The sequence below is a fragment of the Oratosquilla oratoria genome, chromosome 1 (assembly GCF_046742065.1).
Source record: "Oratosquilla oratoria isolate Oo_2021 chromosome 1, ASM4674206v1, whole genome shotgun sequence".
Classification (NCBI taxonomy): domain Eukaryota; kingdom Metazoa; phylum Arthropoda; class Malacostraca; order Stomatopoda; family Squillidae; genus Oratosquilla; species Oratosquilla oratoria.
Window position 1 is genome coordinate 129,827,485 of NC_134777.1, and position 24,426 is coordinate 129,851,910.

At 40.2% G+C, this 24,426-nt stretch overlaps 2 protein-coding genes across 2 annotated transcripts; both read right to left on the reverse strand.

Annotated features, from left to right (window-relative positions):
- Nucleotides 1–1,045: 1,045 nt before the first annotated feature.
- LOC143027013 (uncharacterized) lies at nt 1,046–15,155 on the reverse strand. Its single transcript, XM_076187849.1, has 2 exons — nt 14,864–15,155; nt 1,046–4,089 (listed from the first exon to the last, which is right to left on the reverse strand). Exons 1-2 carry the CDS (start codon nt 15,022–15,024, stop codon nt 3,879–3,881), a joined length of 372 nt encoding a protein of 123 aa, XP_076043964.1. The 5' UTR covers nt 15,025–15,155; the 3' UTR covers nt 1,046–3,878.
- A 2,459-nt stretch (nt 15,156–17,614) lies between these two features.
- LOC143029859 (uncharacterized) lies at nt 17,615–18,469 on the reverse strand. Its single transcript, XM_076192981.1, has one exon. It carries the CDS (start codon nt 18,467–18,469, stop codon nt 17,615–17,617), a length of 855 nt encoding a protein of 284 aa, XP_076049096.1.
- Nucleotides 18,470–24,426: the final 5,957 nt, after the last annotated feature.

A 24,426-nucleotide genomic window follows, 5' to 3' on the forward strand; every position in this document is an offset into this window, starting at 1 on the left:
ATCTCTGTTTTAACTTTGATTTTAGGAGGGCTGTTGTTCCCTTGTTGTTTTGCAACATTGTTCATGTTCTTACCACATTATGAGTGGCCATGCTGGGAGCAGCTCCTTAGCCTGTTTAAGTTTGGGGAGGCCATGTATAGGGCACCTTTTCTAGCCCCTTCCCCATGTGGGATGAGTGGGGTATTCCTAAATTGGGCTGCTCAGTTATGAAAGCTCCTACTTACTATGTGGGTTGTGACTAATGACTTCAAGAGATCACCATCATGCACCATCACCAGAGGATTGATGGTTGTTAGTTTGGAGAAAACAAGTTATTAGACAATGGGAGAGAAGGTGATGAAATATACTATTAAGCTCAGTCACTGCCTTCATTCTTGGCAATTCCTGGGTGGAAGCATGTCCCAAGGAGCACTATATGGTGGTGGGGCAGTTGTTGGTCCCCTTTTTCCAGGTGTCCAGTCCTTGAGTTTCATTTCAAGACCCTGCCAGCCTCTTCTTAATGGGGTGAGGAGGTGAAGAGTTGTAGGACCTTGAAATAAAATTCTTGACAGGTACTAGATACCTGAGGTAGTTAATCTTTGTTCCTCAGGAGAGCAAGAGATAAGAACGAGAGGAGGATGGTTGTGAATGGATGATCAACTGACACAGCCTAAAGTGATTTCTCCTTGTCTTCTCTATTTACTTTTAAGTGGATGAGGAGGGTCACCACGTAAATGAAGTGGTGGGGGTTAAACCAGCTTTATTTGTAAGGCCCCACTTTGGAGGTGCTGTGTCTTGCTGCATTGTTACTGGCCCAAGCAGTGGGGTGGGGGGCAAGGATGGCCTTTCATCCACAAGGAGTTAAAATAAAAGGTAATAACAAACAGGTGTTGGATGGGTGTGAAACAGGTGGAGGCTGGGTGTATGTCTTGGTTGGTTACCTCTCTTACATGGGGGAAGGCTTTTGGTATACTGTATATAGATGGTAGATTTGGCATTAGGGTATTAACTAAACTTTTTTTAATATGAAAAAAATAATAATAACATGGAAATCAAACCAGTTGAAAATCCAACCATAATTTTATATAAAAAAGGTATACAAAAACATCATGTAAGTAAATATTCTTGTTTGGTTAATATTCAGACTTTATGACATGCTGTAAAAATAAAACCTAAAAATATGTATTTACTTATGCCCTACAAAAAACAAAAATAGAATTTGTAGTTCAAGTTGGTGTATCATTTTTAACTTCTTTTTCAAACTGAAAAAAGGGAGAGAACCCAAAATTTACATCTTTTCAATCAATCAGTCTATCCATCCATTGGCCCTGCTCCCTCTCATCAGACCCATGGTCCCAAAGATATATATAACAAGCAAACAAAACACCAATCACAATTTTTCTATATGATTGTTACAAATGAAAAGGCTAGATATTATAGGAAAGGAAATTCCTTACCTTTTTCACTCCAATCACTTGTCCTTTTCATTCATTCCTATTTAAACTGTAAAGACCCTAGCGACATAAACAAACTGATGATGATGATTCAGTTTAACATTGCAAAACTCCCCCTATCAGGAGGCTAGGATGGTGCCACTTACAGAGGACCTCCACAGATAAAACCATCATACAGAAAACTTTGTACTATATTCCCCCACCAGATACCAAAACAACACTTCTTCCTTGAGTGACTTATGACCAAGTCTGGTGACTGTTGCTAGTTACTTGAGAGCTATGGGTCTCCTGCAAAACACATGGGGCAACAAACAAATTGATTGAAAGACTGCAGGTCATAATTTTCCCAGCATTACTGCCAGTTCATTCCCAGCACAACCTGCTCATGGATCAGGTCATCACCTTAGTCTATACATTCTTCTCCAACTCACTCATGCACACTTTTACATGTTCAACATTCTAATGTTTTTTTACAGCATTAACATCATTAACTCCACCTACCACTTTTTCCCAGGTTTAACCTTTGCTACCACTCCTAGCACTATTGATTCACACATTGCTTACTACTACTATACTGAAATGTCCAGTCTCTTAGCACAAGACAATGAAATTTGGCTACGAACACTTTCCATTTTATTCAAGATCCAAGGGCTATCTCATTATTTTAGTTATCTTATTTCTATACAATGAAGGCCTCATTTCATTCCAGGTACTGTAGTGAGTCAACACAAATATTCCTTAAGCCTGACAACTTCATTATGGAGGAAAAAATGCAGTTGTACTATCAAAAGCAAATCTTACAAGTAGAGACAGTGCACTGGCCTGGTCAACACATATTTTGTATTACTGATGAAGAATTGTACAATTTTGCATTTTTGTCCGTCCATTTTTCATGAAAGTAAGAAACATTAAAGTCCTGTAGTACTTTTCATAAGAGTTCCAGAACTTCATTCTCAATCAGGTTAATCCTTTCTTCAAGTGAGACATGGTTTAACCCAACACCAAGGACCTTCTCCCAGCTGTATAAAGTACACCCTAGGTAACCAGAACATTATCTTATGTATGACATCATATTAACTAGTTTACATAGTTTCACCTCATTAACCAGAAAACTAATCCATCACATGTGATTACCAGAGTTAAATTGTACACCAGACAAGCTATTTCTTTTTTTTTCTAGACAAACTCTTGACCACAGTTAACTGAACTCTTAAGCTTTTGTATTTTACAATACAAGATGATTACTTATTATATGAGCTGCCTAGAATACAAAGGGTGAATACACCATACTTCCCATTTCTTTATTTATTGGTACATTCCTCAGTTCCCCCCTTTATCCAGGGAGTGTAGGTTAAAACTCATTTGGGTTTCATAAGCATCCTTCTAAGTTGGTGTAACTTGGTGCACATTATGGTAAAAAGTGCTCCATCCTACATTGTCCTACATAACTGATGTATTCAAGGAGTATTATGAAAGCCTGTTTATCCAACAAACAACACAATACCTCCATCTACTGAAGGGGGAGGTTGATACAGTTAAGACTTCCTCGGTTACTAATTACCACTTCTCCCACATTTTCAGATAAGCCAAGATGCATGCCTGTACTTCAATTGTCATTAGTGTACCTATATTCATTATGTCTGTGAATTTCTTTTGCACTTGACCACATTTTCAGGTAGCCTCATTTCATCAGGCAACACACATTTCATAACAAATCCACTAATGACATAGTATGCATGGTATAAACACATTTACCTTGAAAAATGCAAGGTTTCATGGAGATAGACTAATAAATGGCATTGCAGTTTGTTGCAAGTTGCCAAATTCTAAATGCTCGTATCTCAAAACTTGTTTTTGGTGTACTCTCCATTTGTATTCTAAGTGCTTCATATTTGAAATTCACATTTATATATATGCCCATCATTATCCCATTTTTTCTGTAAAATCTGGATTAGTAGAATGAAACTACATTTTTCTTGTTAAGAATACCACTTAAGTTTTGAATTACTCTACAGACTGAAGTGACTTGTTACATTCATCACTTAAACAGATGCTTGAAAGAATATGTTTTGTTGGGGGTTTTGACCTATGTGTGTCAAAAGCACAGATGCAATTCTTGTAGGTATATGCCTTTTGACATAGCTACCTCCCTGATAAGGGGGGAAATGCCCTTGGTATATAGACAGATAGATTTTGACTTCTTTCATAAATGGGGTTCCACTGACAAGTGTAAGTTAGAATTCACCAGGCCAGAATTCACATCTGCAGTTACCTAAAAAGTATGCAACTATTTTTTTATACATATTTATCTTTGTTGATAAATATGGATGAAAAAATAGTGGCATACTTTTTTAGGTAACTGCAGAGGTGAACTCTGGCCTAGTGAATTCTCTATGGAAACCTTTCGGTACAGTTGGTCCTTTCATTAAAAAACAAATATCATTCCTAATCTTCATCTATATCAGACAATTCCTCATCAAGGATGGTTGCTTCGTCTTTCACACTCGCATCACTATCGCCTGCCTCCACATCCTCTCCTTCTGAAGTCATATGTTGAAGATTCCTCTTCCTAATTTTTTCTGTCAGGGAAAAATCATTTAATACCTTCTTGGCAGCTTTCTTGATATCACGCTCCCTGATGACTTGCCTTCGCTGGCTGAAACAAAGAAGAAATGCTCAAATTTCATGATGACTTCACAAGAGAAAAATATACATACATACATATACCAAAGGCTTACATGGGGGGTGACCAAAAAGAAAAAGGCATAGAAACCACTCCCACCCATTCCATTTCCTATATATTCCACTACCCTCCAATATATAGGAAATGGAATGGGTGGGAGTGGTTTCTATGCCTTTATCTTTTTGGCTACCCCCCCCCCCCATGTAAAGGGGAAAAAGCCTTTGGTATATGTATGAGAACAATATAGAATGGGGAATTTCAAGTCCACTTCCACTGCCCCATTCAGTTTCCCTTCATGACACATTGGTTATGGTTACAGCATTCTTATTCCCTCTTAAAAATCCATCACAAACTGTGAGAAAATTTGAGATTTCTCAAGGTTGCCAACCATATAGAAAAAATAAACTAAAGTCAACTGCTTTCATAGTAGTGAGATGTGGGATTTTCTGGTATTGAGCATTCACAACTTCATATCGGGTTTATGTCCAGCTTGCAGTAAATACTCTCAACATCTTTTTTTTTTGCACAATTTGGTGTAGTCTTAAAATGGTTCATTATCTATACTGATGTATAGATAAAGTTTATATACAAAGATTATGCAAAGAGCTAAGATGAGAGGGAGGAGAGGGTGTTGGATAGGAATGGAATGAGTATTTGTCTTTTGATTTGGCTACCTCCATTATAAGGATGAAAATGCCCTTGACACATAGATATGCAATGATTATCCCATTACTGACAGAAATATGCAAGTTTTAATTATCACTGTTCAGACCATGATATTGCAAATGCTATACAAGCAACACAAATTCAATTAGTATCATGACTGGTATAAATGTATTCAGTAAACCCCTGCCAATACATGACAATACCTAACCAATCCTAACTTAAACAAAACAAAAAACTCAGAAAATGTGAGCTATTAGAGAGGTCTCATCTCAATTTACAGTTTCTCTTAACATGTCCCACATGGATGAAAGGTCATCCCTGTCTCCTGCCAACTGCCTGGGTCAGAAGCAATACACCACATCCACAGCAGGGCCCCATCACTTAATTTATTTGGTGACGATTCTCATCCCCTCATCCAAACATGGAGAAAACAAAAAATCCTTTTGGACCACATCAATCTTTTGTCCATTCTCAACTATTCTCCACTCACACCTATTTTTTACCCTATCTTTTCCCTGCTCAAGGCCCTCTTTACCACATCCATCCATCCATCTCATTCTATGTCTTCCTTTCAAATTCACTCAGACCACCTGTTTTCCATACTCTTTTTGCTATGTTTCTTCACTCATTCTTTTCATGTCTCTAAATCATCCCACTATTCTTTCATCACCCCTATCTGCCAGCTCCCTTTCTATCCCCACTCTCCTCCTCATTTCTTATTCTTTCTATCCTTATAAATTCCACCATACTTCTCAAACATTTGATCTCATGCACATTTAAATTTCCCTTTTCTGCACTGCATCTCTTAAAATCTGAGTCTCTACCTCAAACAGTCATAGGCACCATCACCCATTCAAATCTTCTCTTTGCATCCATCCCCAAATACCTATTTTTCATGACACTTTTCATACCAGTGCTTGCTCCCATCACTCTACAATTTACTGTATTTCATGGCATATAAGATGCATTTTTCCCTGAAAATTTGGCTACAAAATCTTCCTGTGTCTTACATGGGAAGTTGCTACTGTAAGCTATAATCTTACCCCAGATGGTCACTTCTACCTAGCCTTAATCCATAATAATAGTACTCAAATGACATTATCATTAATATTACAGTCCTTTTCACTAATATAAAAATTTGTGCAAGAGGGAAATATCTGTTGAGCAATGAAGGGAGAAGGCAAGAGATAGGGGTGAGTGGAGAATGACTGAATGGATAATACTGTTATGCAAGGAAGGGAGATATGGGGGAAGGGGGGCAGGGGGTGCTTATGTGTGAATGATATTTTGACACAGCCTCAAGGGATTTCTCCCTATTTTCTCTTTTTCTGTATGAGTGATGGAGAGGGGGGTGTTGCCAATATGTGAAGTGGCCTTGCAGCATTGTGTTTGACCCAGCGCAAGGGTGGTGGAGAGGAGTGAAATGGGTGGGAATAGGTATGTGACTTAGCTACCTCCCTTATAAGGGAGAAAAAGCTCTTGATATAGACCAATCATTCTCAATGGGGGCGATATCGTCCCCCAGGGGGGGATTTTTGAGCTCAGGGGGGCAAAAAACATCACAGCTATTGCTTCTGACAAATTTTAAGCCTAATATAAAAGATCTAGCAGTGAAGCACCAGGCCCAAGGATCTCATTAAAACACAACATGAGTAAAACATTTTAAATAAGTTGTTTATCATTGTTGCAATAATTTTTATTACTATTTTCCAATTAAGGGGGGCGATCCTTTTTTTCAATTGAAAAAGGGGGCGATATGGCTAAACAGGTTGAGAAACCCTGATATAGACTGTATATATTAGTGAAAAGGACTGCATTATTGCCATTACTGAAAAAAATCAAATTATCATAACAAAACAATGGAGATATTTGTCTGCACTAGCTGAGTTTATTACTGTAATCACATAGAGTATTTCTGCCACAGCTGAAATGCTTTTGTAATGCTTTGTAATGTACTGCTAACTTGCTTTAAAGATTACATGCTTCAATACATTAAAAATGGTACCTCCACCTTAACTCCTCTATATCCTGCTACACGTGACCCTAAATACTTAAAACTATCTACTTCCTCTAACCTCTTTCCTTTAAGACTTATCTCCAGCTTAATGCCACCATCACTACTTGTACACTTACTTTTACCCACTTTTACTTTCAACTTCCAATCACATACCTTCCCTTACTTTGTCCCTATCTGCCTTAGACCTTCCTCTAACCCTACCACAAGTACAGTGTCATCAGCAAACAACAACTGGCTTACCTCCCACTCTCTCTAATGGGAAGCTATGATAATGGGCAATGGATGGGGGTAGATGCATGCCTTGGCTGGCTACATCCCTTACAAAGGGATAGAGCCTTTGGTATATAAATAGGAATTGATATAGCAAAAATAACTTCAAAAGTAAAAATAATAATAATACATACAAACACATATATATACACCAAAGGGTTTTTCCCCTTTACACAGGGGGTAGCCAATAAGAAAAAGGCATAGAACCCACTCCCACCCATTCCATCCCCTACTTATTCCACTCCTCTCCACCCTCCTCCCTCCCTCTCATCTTGGCACCTCCTGGATGACGGGTCATCCCTTCATCTCGCCCACTGCCCTGGGCCAGAAGCAGTGTCGCAAGACACAGCACACCCACAGCAAGGCCGCTTCATTAATTCAGCAACCCCCCTCTCTGTCCCCTCATGCAGAAAAGGAGAAGACAGGAAGAAATCCCTTCGGGCTGTGTTAATTTATTTCTCATACATACTTCCTCACACCCCATCCCCCATCCACTCCCCCTCATGCATCACAGCATCATCCATACACAACCTTTCTCCATTCACCCCTATCTTCTGTCCTCTCTCATCCTTCCTCAACAGACATTTATCTCCCATCCATCCATCTCATCCTAGGACGCCCCCTCATATTCACTCCCTCCACCTCTGCCTTCCACACCTCTTTTACTAATCTTTCTTCACTCATTCTTTCCATTTGTCCAAACCATCCTAATACTCTTTCATCATCCCTATCTCCCAACTCCCTTTCCACCCGTTCTCCTCCTCATCTCATTTCTCACTCTATCTAGCCTATTAACCCCTATCATACTTCTCCGACATTTCATCTCAAACACATTCAAACTCCTCCTCTCTTCCTTTCTTATGTTCCATGTTTCTGCCCCGTACAGTGCTGTTGGCACAATCACTCCTTCATATAACCTCCTCTTAGCATCCATTCCCAGATGTCTATTTCTCATTACACTTTTTAATCCACCAAGGCATTTACTCACTTCTCTCAATCTACATTCTACTTCCATCCCCACTCCTCCCTTTCCTGCCAAATTCACACCCAAGTATCAAAAACTATCCACTTCCTCCAGTCTCTCTCCCTTAATGCTCACTTCCAGCCTGCTGTCACTCTCTCCCCTTGTACATCTCATCACCTTACTTTTGACGACATTTATCTTCAGCTTCCTTCTTTCACACACCTCAAACTCTGTCATTAACTTCCTCAATCCCTCCTCTGATCCTGCTTCAAGCACGGTGTCGTCAGCAAACAATAACTGGCCTATTTCCCACTTTTCTCAATTTTCTTTAACCATCTCCAACCCCTGCCCCACCACCCTTGCATTCACCTCTTGCACCACCAAATCCATGTATAGATTAAACAGCCTGGGCGACATAACATATCCCTGATGAAGTCCCACCTTTACTTCAAACCATTCACTCTCTCCATTTCTAATCTTAACACAAGCTCTACTACTCTCGTAAAAACTCTTGAATGCTCTTAACAGCTTTCCCCCTATCCCATATATCTGCAGCACCTCCCACAGTGCCTTCCTGTCTACCCTGTCATAAGCCTTTTCCAAATCCATAAAAGCCCAAAAAACACCCTTATCTTTTCCTATAGCTTTCTCACATATCTGTCTTTCCACAAAAATCTGATCTACACAACCTCTACCTGTCCTAAATCCACACTGTTAATCATTATTCCCTCTGTTTCTCTCCTAATCCTCTCAATCAAGACCCTCTCATAAGCCTTCCCAACTACACTCAACAAGCTGATCCCTCTGAAACTACTACACTCACACTTGTCCCCCTAGAGAATTCTTTCAAAAAGCAGACTGGGAAAGGATACACCAGAAGGAAACAACAGTAGAAGAGAAATGGAATATTTTGATAAAAATTTATAAAGGAGTGGAAAAGTATGTTCCAAGACAAAAACAAGAAAAAGGATATGTAAAGTGTTGGTACAAAAAAAGATGTAGGGAGACAATAAGCCAAATAATGCAACCATATGCTAATTTTTTATATGAAATTGTGCATTTGAGCAAAAAGCGTCCTTGTTCGGGTTTGGTCAGTAATTAGTGAGTCGGATGGTATTCATAGCAGTGGTTGGTAATTTTGCAGAGGATAAAAACATAACTTCTCTTTGATCAAATTACATAGAAATCACACATTTTAAAGAAAATAGGTCAAATAATGCAACCATATGCTAATTTCTTATATAAAAATTTTCATTTAAGCAAAAACCGTCCTTGTTCAGGTTTGGTCTGTTTTGGTCAGTTATTAGTGAGTTGGATGGTATTCGTAGCTGTGGTCGGTAATTTTGCAGAGGATAAAAACATAACTTCCCTTTGATCAAATTACATGGAAATCACATATTTTAAAGACAATAGGTCAAATAATGCAACCATGTGCTAATTTTTTATATAAAATTGTGCATATGAGCAAAAACCGTCCTTATTGGGGTTTGGTCAGTTTTGGTTGGTAATTATAGTTACGGACACAAAACTCAATTTTTGTAATCCTTAAATTATTGTTGCATATGAAAGGCAATTTTATTAGAAACAAAATACTTTTATAATTTTTGAAATAGCTTGAAAAATAAGGGAGATGTGATAATTTTTTACTATTTTTTAATTCCGCATTTTTGGCTAGACTTTACCATAACAAAATGTTAGAATTAAGGGTGGTAATTTGTAAAGATTTTGGTAAAGAAATACACACAAACTCCAAACCACTGGTCCAATTTTATTGAAATTTGGAATACTTGGGTTTTATGGATCAACAAATCACATGAGCATGTTAAAAAGAATGTGTGACATCTCCATCATACCATATTTGCCTTTTCATGGCAACTATTAAGTTGTCAATTTTCAGATTATCATCAATAAAATCCAAACCACTGGCCCAATTGACATGCAACTTGGCATGTGAAGGTTTTATGGGTCAACAAATCACCTGAGCATGTCATTAACATTGCAGGACCTTCTTCTTATACCATTCTTACTATCATCTCTCATGTTGCCATGGCAACTGTTGTCAATTTAGAAATAATCAATAAAATCCAAACCACTGGCCCAATTGGCATGCAACTTGGCATGTGAAGGTTTTATGGGTCAACAAATCACCTGAGCATGTCATTAACATTGCAGGACCTTCTTCTTATACCATTCTTACTAACATCTATCATGTTGCCATGGCAACTGTTGTCAATTTAGAAATAATCAATAAAATCCAAACCACTGGCACAACTGACATGCAACTTGACATGTGAAGGTTTTATGGGTCAACAAATCTCCTGAGCATGTCAAAAACAATGCAGGACCTTCCTTTTATACTGTTCTTACTAACATCTATCATGTTGCCATGGCAACTGTTGTCAATTTAGAAATAATCAATAAAATCCAAACCACCAGCACAACTGACATGCAACTTGGCATGTGAAGGTTTTATGGGTCAACAAATCACCTGAGTATATCAAAAACAATGCAGGACCTTCCTTTTATACTGTTCTTACTACATCTATCATGTTGCCATGGCAACTGTTGTCAATTTAGAAATAATCAATAAAATCCAAACCGCTGGCCAAAAAATCACCTGAGCATGTCAATAACATTGCAGGACCTTCCCATAGCAACTGTTACAACTGTTGTCAATTTAGAAATAATCAATAAAATCCAAACCGCTAGCCCAACTGACATGCAACTTGGCATGTGAAGGTTTTATGGGTCAACAAATCACCTGAGCATGTCAATAACATTGCAGGACCTTCCTCTTACACCATTCTTACCAACACCTATCACATTGCCATGGCAACAATATGTCGAGTAGGCATCTAAGCTTCAAGATTCTTAGATTGCACAGCTGCGCTATTTCCAATGATTTCAAAGTTGCTCATATTCGGTAGAATAGATGCTAATAAACAACATTATTACATTATATATTATATAATTTAGTTTCTTGCCTTTAGATTTTTACTCGGAAAACTAATTTACCAAAGCTAATATAAAAAATTGCGTTGATATCGGTAAGAATTAGTAAAGTTTTGAAGAACTGGGCATACACTTGTTTAACAAAAAGATAATTTTAATACCCAGCGAATGTGCTGAACGCTCCAAGCATTCAAACTAAGCCAAACAAAAATCAAAATCCAACAGGGCGCAAAAGATGGCGATAGTGGCGCTGCACATGGTTTCGCACATGACTATATGCCTACATGTATTGCAATGAAGCTCAAATGTAGATTAACCAACAATCTTAAGCTTCTCATTTCCGGGAGAAAATAGGTTAAAAAACATGGTTCTTTAATTTACAATATTGGTTATTGATACCTTCTTTAATATTTTTACTCAGAAATCTATTTTGCCAAGGTTGATAACCAAACTTCCGTTTAAATCAGTGAAAGTTTGTTTCTATTTCAAGAATTGGGCATACACTTGCACAACAACAAGATAATTTGAATACCCTGTGCATGCGCTGAATGATGCATGCATTCAAACTGATACAAACTTATTTAAACGGGCCGCAAAAGATTGTATTGTAAACAGTACACTTGCGATGGTGGCGCCACGAGCAGATGCGCCCATATCTACATATAATATAGATATGGCCACAAAATTTTCAATTTTGTTTAATCCTTAAATCACCTGAGCATATCAAAAACAATGCAGGACCTTCCTTTTGTACTGTTCTTACTAACATCTATTATGTTCCCATGGCAACTGTTGTCAATTTAGAAATAATCAATAAAATCCAAACCGCTGGCCCAACTGACATGCAACTTGGCATGTGAAGGTTTTATGGGTCAACAAATCTCCTGAGCATGTCAAAAATAATGCAGGACTTTCCTCTATCACCATTCTTACCAACACCTATCACGTTGCCATGGCAACAATATGTCGAGTAGGCATCTAAGCTTCAAGATTTTTGCACAGCTGCACTATTACCAACGATTTCAAAGTTGCTCATATCCGGTATAATAGAGGCTAATAAACAACATTATTACATTAAATATTATATAATTTAGTTTCTTGCCTTTAGATTTTTACTCGGAAAACTAATTTGCCAATGCTAATATCAAAAATTGCATTGAAATTGGTAAGAATTAGTAAAGTTTTGAAGAACTGGGCATACACTTGTTTAACAACAAGATAATTTTAATACCCTGCTGATGTGCTGAACGCTCCAAGCATTCAAATTAAGCCAAACAAAATCAAAATCCAATGGGGCGCAAAAGATGGCGACAGCAGCGCCGAGCATGGTTTCGCATGTGACTATATGCCTACATGTGATACAATAAAGCTCAAATGTCGATTAACCAACGATCTTAAGCTTCTCCTTTCCATGAGAAAATAGATTAAAAAAACATGTTCATTTAATTTACAATATGCTTTATTGAGGCCTTAACTTAATATTTTTACTCGGAAAACTATTTTGCCGAGGTTGATAACCAAACTTTCATTTAAATCCGTGAAAATTTGTTTGTATTTGAAGAATTGGGCATACACTTGCACAACAAGATAATTTGAATACCCTGTGCATGCGCTGAAAGATGCAAGCATTCAAACTGAGACATACTTATTTAAATGGGGTCTCACTAATTGCCGAACAAACCGAACAAAACCGAGAAAAGCCGAACAAAACAACAAAACCCAAACAAGGACGGGTTTTGCTCAAATGCACACTTCTATATATATATGGTTGCATTATTTGAACTATTTTCTTTAAAATGTGTGATTTCCATGTAATATGATCAAAGAGAACTTAGGTTTTTATCCTCTGCAATTTTACCGACCCCAGCTACGATTTGTCCAGCCCGCCGTCTATGATCACTGGTGGTATGGATCAAACTACACTCTTTTAAGTTTCTTACTGTTGTGTTATTAGTGTAATAGACTGCATATAGTTGAATTATTTAAACTCTTTTCTTTAAAATGTGTGATTTTCATGTAATTTAACACAACAGTAAGAAACTTAAAGGAGTGTAGTTTGATCCATACCACCAGTGATCATAGATGGCGGGCTGGACGAATCGTAGCCGTGTTCGGTAATTTTGCAGAGGATAAAAACATAACTTCTCTTTGATCATATTACATGGAAATCACACATTTTAAAGAAAATAGTTCAAATAATGCAACCATATATATGTAGAAGTATGCATTTGAGCAAAACCCGTCCTTGTTTGGGTTTTGTTGTTTTGTTCGGCTTTTCTCGGTTTTGTTCGGCAATTAGTGAGACTGTTTAAATGGGGCCCAAAAGATTGCATTGTAAACAGTACACGTGCGATAGTGGCGCCACGAGTGGATGCGCCCATATCTATATAATAATATTTGGAATAGTCTAGAAAAAATGTATCTCCCTTATCTTATTTTTCAAGCTATTCTAAAAAATCTATAAGTATTTTGTTTCTAATGTAGGTAGGTCAAACACCACCAGAGGCGCCACCATTGATGACGAGCACAATAGCGCGTCATTTTATGCGCACGCCATGCAAACGGCCAAATTTACATACAGCCGGAAATTTCATTCATACAAATGTTATGCGAGTGTATTTACTACGATCGTGGTAAATTTCAAACAATTACATCATCAGTTACATGCCGGTACATAAAAACAAAAGATAAACATGGCGGCTTGCATTCAGCAGTAAATCGAAAATTGGTTTATGTTTCAGCGTAAAAAATGAGCTAAATAAATTCAGAGTTCTGGCAACTAACCAAAATAAACGAAAACTACTAGTCTCGCGGATTATTCTAATACCAAAATAAAGGCAGCGTGTTACGGTAGAGCTGAGAAATCGGTAGTTTTAATTAGTTGTTTTTTTCTATCGGGTCGGATTATCGGATAACAACATCAACATCCATCCCGCCATCTTATCTATCACTGGTGGTATGGATCAAACTTCACTCTATTAAGTTTCTTACTATTATGTTATTAGTGTAATAGACTTATAGTTGAATTATTTGAACTATTTCCTTTAAAATGTGTGATTTTCAAGTAATTTGATCAAAGAGAAGTTACGTTTTTATCTTCCGTAATATTACGGACCACAGCTACGATTCGTCCTGCCCGCTATCTATGATCACTGGTGGTATGGATCAAACTACACTATTAAGTTTGTTACTATTGTGTTATTAGTGTAATAGCTTGCATATAGTTGAATTATTCAAACTATTTCCTTTAAAATGTGTGATTTTCATGTAATTTCACGGTATTCGTAGCTGTGGTGGGTAATTTTGCAGAGGATAAAAACGTAATTCTATGATCAAATTACATGGAAATCACACATCTTAAAAGAAAATAGGTCAAATAATGCAGCCATATGCTAAATTTTTATATAAAATTGTGCCTGTCGGTAAAAACCGTCATTGTTTACGTTTGATCGGCGATTAGTCAGACCGCACGTTTCGGCACGATTTCCTCGGACAAAATAGGCCCGATTTAATTCCATTCAAAATGCAATATCGCGAGAACTAGGACAGCTAGATGGATAATTCAAATTGCATTATATATACTCATTTTGCATATGAGTATACTTCAGCTCTCAAATATCAGCTCAAATATCAGGAATTCCATTTTCATATTGACCTAGCTATCTAATGAAATGGTCTTTCATCTACAACAAGAATTTAAGGGTTAAACCAAATCTGAACATTTTGATCTCGTAACTACTTGATGACAATTCCTCAGTAACTCAATAATATGGGTGACACAATTATATGTCACCATATATTTGGTAATTGCCTCAAGACTAGCATTTATTCAACCAACAACTTCAGCTATAATAAGAAGCAATACTTTTGCTACGAACCTGAACGCTAGTAGATCTGCCTCTCGTGCCAATTTTTTCATGAATAGTAGGTACATCAAATACATAGCAGGTGCAGCGTTCCGCTTAATTGTCAACCTTTGTCTGTCACCCCTGTGGGCATTCATTATTTTTTGTAGCTCCACGTGGGTTGGCACTTTCATTTTGGTATATTCAACTAGTACTACACCGAAATTAAAGTCTATGAAATGCCGTTATAATATCCACACCCAGAAGTTCCCTATTTCGGAGATTACGAGGGAGCTGTAGCTTGTATTTGTAAACATTCGACGCTTCTTATGGATCTTATTTTTATACTGGGGTAACATTTCAGTCAGCTCTCGGATAGGCTCTGAGAGCACCTTGACATTTGTGGATAAACTAAAGTATTCTAATGACTACAGAGCTATGTCGATAGAAACTGGATTTCTGTAGGGTCACCCGTATTGAACATGACAGTATCGAAACCAGAGGTTGTAGTTACTTAAGTCTTTTGACTTTCTGTGCCATCCTCGGATGTACAATTATATATACTGTGTATAATATTGAGTCTTGTATGTATTGTACTTATTGTATGTATGATTGTATCCGAATAAAATTCAATTCAATTCAATTCAGCCAACGAACTAAACGCGGGCGCAGACATTTTATGGTTAAAAATACAAATACGTGGCTACAGGACTGAGTATTAAATAATTTTACCACTCCCTAAATCGGACTTTGAATGCCTACAGTCTCTTCACCATTCATTAAACAAATCCCTCCAAGAATATTTGGAAGGCTGATGAATTTATTGGGCAGCCTACGTAACAATAGGCAATCATTCCCATAAGGACTGCAAAATACCATCACAAACAATTACACGAGAAATTTTGTTGATATAATTAACACTCATTCACCCACACAAACAGTATTCGAAACATGTACGCAAATTTGTGTAACCCAATAAAAAACAACCCCTTGAACTCGAACAGACCAGACTTATATATCACAGACTCATCGTACGAAAATGAGTAGTACCAGGTCTATATAACCAAGGTCTAAGTAAACTTAGACCTTGTATATAACTATGACATGATCCTAGTTGACGTGAGGTAAATCCACAAAAAGTTTGGGAAAGAACTTTCCAAGAGAAATAGAAATCAACAAGGAATTAAAAGAACGAGAGAAAAATTAACTAATGGAAAAATCTCCAAACAGGGTTGCAGAAGAAGACAAACTCTCCTTCAAGGAAAAAATGTATAAAAGATAAATAAGACCCTGTCAACATTTCATATTTGGTTCTCGCAGAGGCGCTAAAGCCCCTTCCCTCCATGGCACGCTGCAGGCCAAGCTTCCATGCCATAGCCAGAACGCCGTAGTGCTGGGCAAATACCGCTAATTTCAATACCGGAATTACCGGTAAACAACAATGCCGTTACCGGAATTACCGGTAAAAGACTCGTGAGGCAGTAGTGACGTCCCAAGTTCGAGTCGCCTTTATGACTTAAATCTAAACAAATTTCATCCTACTATGGTGTGTAGTCACAAGTTTTGTAACGTCGTCACTATAAAAATCCTGCGCTCCGAGTCGTTACTCCAACTCTCGTGGGCGGGGAGTAGGGAGGGGGTGCGTGTAAGGTCACAGCATTACCTCCTCTCCCTCAGTGCATAGGCCTACGCACCAATCCCCCCTCCCCCTCTCACACTCCACTTCAGTCTCTATAAGTAAGTGCAATTTCATACAAAGAATATATTTTTTACATAGAAACACAATTTCATAAAAGAAAAATAATTACATGCATCATTTTTACACATTACACATAAAAATTCATTTCCAAAATCACCCATTTTTCATTTAGTCAGGACAAAGTTTTTTTGTACAATTGAGGTTTTAAAGGTTTTGTGCGAGATGAATTGACATATGTAGGTCATTTTCATAATGTTTTTTTTTACCAAGTTCCTCTTATATTAGGCTCAGGAACACAATTTCAACCCTTTGAATTTCTGTCAAAGTTTTTTTCAATTGTTCAAAGTTGTCATTTTTATATTGGAATTACGTTAATTTTGTATTAGCAGGACTCTACGATCCCTATATTTATACTATAGTACCTTTATATGGGCAAAAAACACACGCATATATTTTATTTTAATTTTTTATTCTGTGTATCCATTTGGATACATGCCCACCGGAATCGCCAGCGCGCGCCACCTCCACCAATCTAGGGTAAGGCTCGCAAATATTAGTTACTTAGACTACGCGAATAATAATTACATGCGTATCACTAACAAAATATGATTTTTGAATAACACGTTACCTTGCGTCGTAGAGACCACTTCAATGGGCACAGTGTTAATCCACCAGAATCTTTGATCGTCTCTGCCCGCTTATTCTTGTCTCTGCTTTCCGTGAGTCTGTTGTGGTATACTGTATTCCCTGCCTTTTTTTTTTTTCTATTGATTGCAAGTATTTACAAAAGGAAAACTTGCGCGGGTCACAACCCGCTACTTCCTAAGAAGTCTGAAGGACTTTTACAATGTATTACAAAACTAAAGGTAAATATGCTGGCAGCCATCTCTTCGGTACTCTTCTGTCTCCCGGTCTGATGTGTCGTTTTGTCTCAGTCCATGCCTTCCGGGATACCAGGTAAGGACGGCCAGTCGTTTTTGCTGTAAAGAAAGAAAAAGTCATGGTGAGCGGATATGCTTGTTGTACATAGGCTATATATTCAGTGTGTATTCATCACGAAAAGAAAAAGAATAAAATGGGGGGCATTATCTGGGAGGTGATACTTCCGTTAGGCGCCGAAGCCGGTATGGGTTGATCGCGCCCAACAGCCTCCTCACTAGACCCTCCGGTGAAGTGGCAGGACCCGCTCGAAGAAATGCAGACGCTGGACAGGTAGTCAAGTAGTGGACCAGCGTATTGGCCCCCACCGCGCCGCAGTGTTGGCAGTCTTCTTGGCGTCCCGCAATCTCCCAGAAACATCGATATCCTAGCCTAAGTCGATGTAGGATCACTTCTTGCGGCCTGGAGAGGCGCATTCCTGTGGCCAACTTCTCATAGTTGGAAGTCCTCTTGTACCACAGGGCTGACGGCCTCATGGGCGCCATCAACTTGTGCTTTTCTACCTCTCGCCGGGTCAGTGTTCTTGTGGCGATGGTCAAGATCTCTGCCCGACTCGGGAGCACACCAATCCCGCCGTCCATATGGTGATTGGTCGCTGCTTTCCTTGCCTCCCTATCTGCCTCTTCGTTCCCCGGCAGGCCGATGTGTCCGGGGATCCAATTAAGGACGACTATCCGTCCTTGCTCATGGAGTGACCTTATCTGAAACAGCAAAGATGTCATTAGTTGTACATAGTCTTGATGTATGTCATTATGGATAATTTGTATCAATGACAGACTATCAGTATGTACTACAACATGGCTTTGGTGGGTGTTGAGGGCGTGGGTCAGCGCCAGCCCCACTGCAATTCCCTCCGCTTGCATTGAGCAGCGAGCGCCCAACACCCTTACTCCCTGTCGTGTGTCTTGTGTGACAAACGCCGCACCCGCCGTCCTACGCTCAGCATCTACTGATCCGTCGGTGTAATACACCACGGAGTTTTCAGGTGTGACGGCCCTCATAGTCTCCACAGCTTTCGCCCGCAGTTGCGGTAGTGGTGCACTACGCCTCATCGCCATTATTGAGATCTTGGCTGGTAGACTCTCCCAGGGCGGAGGTTGTACATATCCATCCACCGGTACATCCCTCCTTTTTAGTAGGATGAGGTCCTGCAGGTGTAAATCCCTGATGCGTCGCGCCCGCTTCGCCGACCATCTGTTCATCGGGAAGACCTCTGGGTCCTGCTGCAGGGTCGCGTTTATTCTTCGCTGTAGGAAAGAGTTCTGCTTTTGGATGACTGGTAGTGAAGGCGGCCAGACGTTGTGAAATCCTGGCACTGACCGGCAGTATTCCCGTCTCTTGTTGCATGTTGGCAACCAGGGTCCAGGGTGGTGCACCAAGTATGACGCGCAGGGCCCTGTTTTGTACTGCGTCTATCTTGGATATCTGGATCTTAGAGAGGCCAGCAAGGGCAGCGCTGGCATAGTCTAGCAGTGGCCTTATCGCGCTTACGTAGAAGGTCCTGAGAACCTATTCCCTGCCCCAACCCATAGCTTATATATATATCCTTGTCAGTCATCACTCGTGCGAGTCTGATAATTGTATTTGTGAACTTGTTTGTGATTAACTCCAATACAAGTACAGTACAAATAGATTGTAACATGCAGATGGTGTCTTTCATGAGCAACTGCGTACATTTATGTAAATATGCATATATTAATAAACATTAAATATAAAGTTAAATATGAAGATCTGGTAAGTGTGGAAACAGTGTCTCTCCAATCTCCCCGTTCTGTGAGCTTTCATGTCCGTTCTACAAACTTTACAACGTGCCTTATTTCCATCCTCTTTCACTTCCGCTAACCATTTTTTAAACAGGGGATCCTTTAACCAGGCAGACTGAAAAGTTTTCGAGCAGTTTGACCACCTCTTCATTTCTAGATCACATAGGCTGACTAATCGAATACGTACATTTTGCACTGAACCTCTGCGGCCTAGATGCGAACAAAACGATCTAGCACGTCTGTTAATTTTCATATTCGAATACGTACATTTCGTACTGTGCATCTGTGGGCCGAGAAGGGAGCAGGACGATCTAGCACGTTGAATACGTTCCTGTTAATTTTCATCCTACGTAGGGCCGTCAGTACTGTCACTCAGTACCACCAAGCCGAAACGTGCTTACCGCTCTCTGAGTATTATGGGATAGCTTATCGGTTAACGGAGACTAAACGGTAGCAGATTTTTTGCTGGTAAGCTACCGTCAAGGTTGTTACCGATAAAACCCGTAACTACCGGTAGCTGCCCACCACTACCGTCACTCAGTACCACCAACCCGAGACGTGCTTACCGCTCCACGAGTGTTTGGTATAGCTTATCGGTTAACGGAACCTTAACGGTAGCAGAATTATTGCCGGTAAGCTACCGTCAAGGCTGTTACCGATAAAACCGGTAACTTTACCAGTAGCTGCCCACCACTACAGAACGGTGAAACCGTTGCTTGTCTACACTAAAAACGCCTCTGTCGGGAGTTGTTTCCTACAAAATCCAACACCAGACTTATTTAAATAAGAGCATCACAGCACTTGAGGACTATTTCTTCACTGAATTTATTTTTCTACTACCAAGGGGCAGCGAGCTGTTTTTTATTATTATTATTGTAATCAGTCTTCATCTATTCCAGTAGCCTCTGGAGTTCCCCAATATTGGGTGTCTTAGAGAGGGACGCAAAGTCAACTTACTGTGATTGTCCTATGGTCTGTGGCGCAGCCTTTGTTCTCCTAGGGAAATGAATTTGCTTAATTGTATGTACAGCATTTTATAATATTGTACTAAACTAAATGTAGTACACCTCAAATACCTCGGCCAAACAGGCATAATAGACTTAACTGAGATTTCCAACTATTAGTTACACAACAAAATACCACGCAAGTGTTGAAAAGTCACTTAATCACATCAAATGCCATATCCAAAGAACACATTAATCACATCAAATGTCAATCACATAGTCCGTTAACCACGCTGGTAACTTCCTACTTCTGGGAAGCCGACCAGGTCTCTGATCTCTCTACTTCATCTTCACTTTCTTTCTCCGAGTCCTCATGTGCTACACCTTCATCACTCTCAGTGTCACTATCACGATCATATTCACGTTCAACACCAGGACTATGATCACCATCATCACAACTACTACCCCTACTGTCACTGTCTCTCGACTCTACATCACCACGTTCATCCAGGTAAATTCTCCCTCGACTGGGTGTTTCCACAGCCTATCGACGTGTACTATTTTACTTGCCCGTTTTCTACCAGCCATTTCTAGTTGGCAATACACTGCGGATATTACTTCCGTCACCTTATATGGTCCTTCCCAGTCAGATTGGAGTTTCGGTTACTTGCCAGGCTTTCTCTGTGGATTATGCAGCCAGACCAAGTCGCCGGGCTGATGTTCTGCATTTCTGGCGCGACCTTGGTACTGCTTCCACATAGCCTGACCTGACACTCGCAGGTGTTGCCTCGCCCAGCGGGAAGCCTCCCTCAGTCGCCGCTGCATCGTCATCACGTAGTCACTATAGGTATGTGGGAGTTCTGCTCCCGGTGGTCGGCCGGTGGAGAGGTCGACTGGCAGACGAATTTCCCTGCCAAACATTAACTTGGCTGGCGTGAATCCCGTGGCCTCATGCTCAGCTGAACGATAGGCCATGAGAACGTACGGCACCCACACGTCCCAATCGCGTTGGTCCTCCTGACAGTACTTGGCCAGCTGCTGGACAATCGTCGCGTTAAATCTCTCCACCATACCATCACTCTGGGGCCTCAGGGGAGAAGTACGAGTCTTATTGATGCCAAGCAGACTGCAGCATTCCTTAAAGACCCGCGACTCAAACTCTCGTCCTTGGTCTGAGTGCAGTTCCCCTGGGACTCCATAGCGCACGAACACCTCCTCCACGAGGAACTGAGCCACAGTCTCTGCCTCGTGGTTAGGTAGAGCACAGACTTCCGGCCACTTCGAGAAGTAGTCCATTACCACGCACAGGTACTTGTTTCCCCTCTCTGTGCACGGAAAAATGATAGCCAGCATGGTTTCAGACGGAAACGTTCTTGCGTGACTAACTTACTCGAATTCTACAACACAGTTATCTCGAATTATGACAAAAGAAACAATATAGACTTAATATATCTAGACTTTGCAAAAGCTTTTGATACCGTCCCACACGAAAGACTACTTACTAAATTAGCTTTGCATGGAATAAGTGGTAGCCTATTAGGTTGGACTAGTAATTGGTTGAATGGTCGAAAACAGAGAGTTGTTTTAAATGGAAAAACTTCTGGATGGAAAAGTGTTGCAAGTGGAGTTCCTCAGGGTTCCGTTCTTGGGCCACTTCTATTCATAGTATATATAAATGATATAGACCATGGACTAAAATCTACTGTGTCCAAATTTGCTGATGATACAAAACTGTGTGGAGTGGCAAATGATCACTCAAACCAATTAGATATTCAAGAAGATTTAGATAAATTACAGCAATGGTCTGAAAAGTGGCTAATGAAATTTAACACAAGTAAATGCAAGGTAATGCACATAGGTAAAAATAACAGTAAGTACGATTACAAGTTATTTGGATTGGTTACAAAAGAGGACAGGGGAGTCATATGAGACGTACAAAGAAAAGAAAAGAGAAGTAAAGCAAAAGGTAAAGGAGGCAAAGAGGAGAGCAGATGTGAAATGGGGTAGGAGTATGACAGAAAATTTTGAAAGTAATAAAAAGATGTTTTGGAAAGAAATTAAGAGAGGAAGAGGAGGCGAATCAAGTAGGGAAGAAAAGGTAAAAGGTACAGATGGAGAGTTGATAATGGAAGAGATGGCAGTGAGAGGAAGATGGGCAGAATATTTTAGGGAGTTGCTGAATGTGAAGGAGGATAGGGAAGGAAAGATAGCTGCAGTGGGAAATACGAAGAAAATGAGAGTGATGAGTGAGGAGAATGGAGGAGAAATAAGGAAGGATGAGGTGAAGGCAGTTGTAAAGATGATGAAAGCAGGTAAGGCACCTGGTCTGGATGGATGTCATGCAGAATGTCTGAAAAAGGGAGGTTCAGTGATGGTGGACTGGTTGGTGAGATTATTTAATGTTTGCTGGAGAGAGGGTAGAGTACCGGAGGACTGGAGTAGTGCCTGTATAGTTCCTCTTTACAAGGGAAAAGGGGACAAGTGTGAATGTAGTAATTTCAGAGGGATTAGCCTGTTGAGTGTAGTAGGGAAGGCTTATGGGAGAATCTTAATTGAGAGGATTAGGAGAGGAACAGAGGGAGTAATTGGTGAGGAACAGTGTAGATTTAGGACGGGTAGAGGTTGTGTAGATCAGATCTTTGTGGTAAGACAGATATGTGAGAAAGCTATAGGAAAGGGGAAGGATGTTTTTTGGGCTTTTATGGATCTGGAAAAGGCTTATGATAGGGTAGACAGAAAGGCACTGTGGGAGGTTATGCAGATTTATGGGATAGGAGGAAAGCTTTTGGGAGCTGTCAAGAGTTTTTATGTGAGTAGTAGAGCATGTGTTAGGATTGGAAATGGAGAGAGTGAGTGGTTTGAAGTAAAGGTGGGACTTCGTCAAGGATGCGTTATGTCGCCCTGGCTGTTCAACTTATACATGGATGGGGTGGTGCGAGAGGTGAATGCTAGGGTAGTGAGTCAGGGATTGGAGATGGTTAAAGAAAATGGAGAAAAGTGGGAGGTGAGCCAGCTGTTGTTTGCGGACGACACTGCACTTGTGGCAGGGTCAGAGGAGGGATTGAGGAAGCTGGTGGCAGAGTTTGGGAGAGTATGTGATAGAAGAAAGCTAAAGATAAATGTGGGTAAAAGTAAGGTGATGAGATGTACAAGGGGTGAAAGTGGCAGTAGACTGGAAGTGAACATTAAGGGAGAGCGACTGGAGGAAGTGGATAGTTTTAGATACTTGGGTGCAAGTGTAGCAGGAAAAGGTGGAGTGAAGGTGGAGGTAGAATGTAGATTGAGAGAAGCGAGTAAATGCCTTGGTGGTTTAAAGAGTGTAATGAGAAATAGACATTTGGGAATGGATGCGAAGAGGAGACTGTATGAAGGAGTGATTGTGCCAACAGCACTGTATGGGGCAGAAACGTGGAACATAAGAGAAGAAGAGAGAAGGAGTTTGAATGTGTTTGAGATGAGGTGTCTGAGAAGTATGGTGGGGGTTACTAGGCTAGATAGAGTGAGAAATGAGGAGGTGAGGAGGAGAACAGGGGTGAAAAAGGATTTGGGAGAGAGGGTTGATGAAAGAATATTAGGATGGTTTGGACACATGGAAAGAATGAGTGAAGAAAGACTAGTAAAAGAGGTATGGAAGGCAGATGTGGAGGGAGTGAACATGAGGGGACGTCCTAGGATGAGGTGGATGGATGGGGTAAAGGGGGCTTTGGGGAAGAGGGGAATGTCTGTTGAGGAAGGAAGGGAGAGGACGGAAGACAGAGGTGAGTGGAGAATGGTTGTATATGGATGATGTTGTGACTGCATGAGGAGGAATGGGCGGGGTGGGGTGGGGGGGGGTAGTATGTGTGAGTAAATTTTGACGCAGCCCGAAGGGATTTCTCCCCGTCCTCTCCTTATATGCAAAGGGGGACGGAGAGGGGGGGTCGCCGATTAAATGAAGCGGCCTTGCTGTGGATGTACTGTGTCTTGCGACACTGCTTCTGACCCAGGGCGGTGGGCAGGGTTCAGGGATGACCCGTCATCCAGGAGGTGCTCAGATGAGAGGAAGGGTGGGAGGGGTGTGGAGTGTATTTAGGGATGAAATGGGTGGGAGTGTTTTTATGCCTTTCCCTTTGTGGCTACCTCCCTTGGAAGGGGGAAAAAGCCTTGGTATATGTATGTATGTATGTACGATTACAAGTTATTTGGAAATTCGTTAACAAAAGTGGATAGTGAAAAAGATCTCGGCGTAATTATCAGTAACGACCTCAAATC

Excerpts from the sequence above, each read along its gene's own strand:
- LOC143027013 (XM_076187849.1), bottom strand. The coding sequence starts at position 15,024 with ATGAAAGTGCCAACCCACGTGGAGCTACAAAAAATAATGAATGCCCAC. Across the intron at positions 4,090-14,863 it reads GCAGATCTACTAGCGTTCAG|CCAGCGAAGGCAAGTCATCA; the intron begins GTTCGTAGCAAA and ends TCTTTGTTTCAG.
- LOC143029859 (XM_076192981.1), bottom strand. The coding sequence starts at position 18,469 with ATGAGGGCCGTCACACCTGAAAACTCCGTGGTGTATTACACCGACGGA.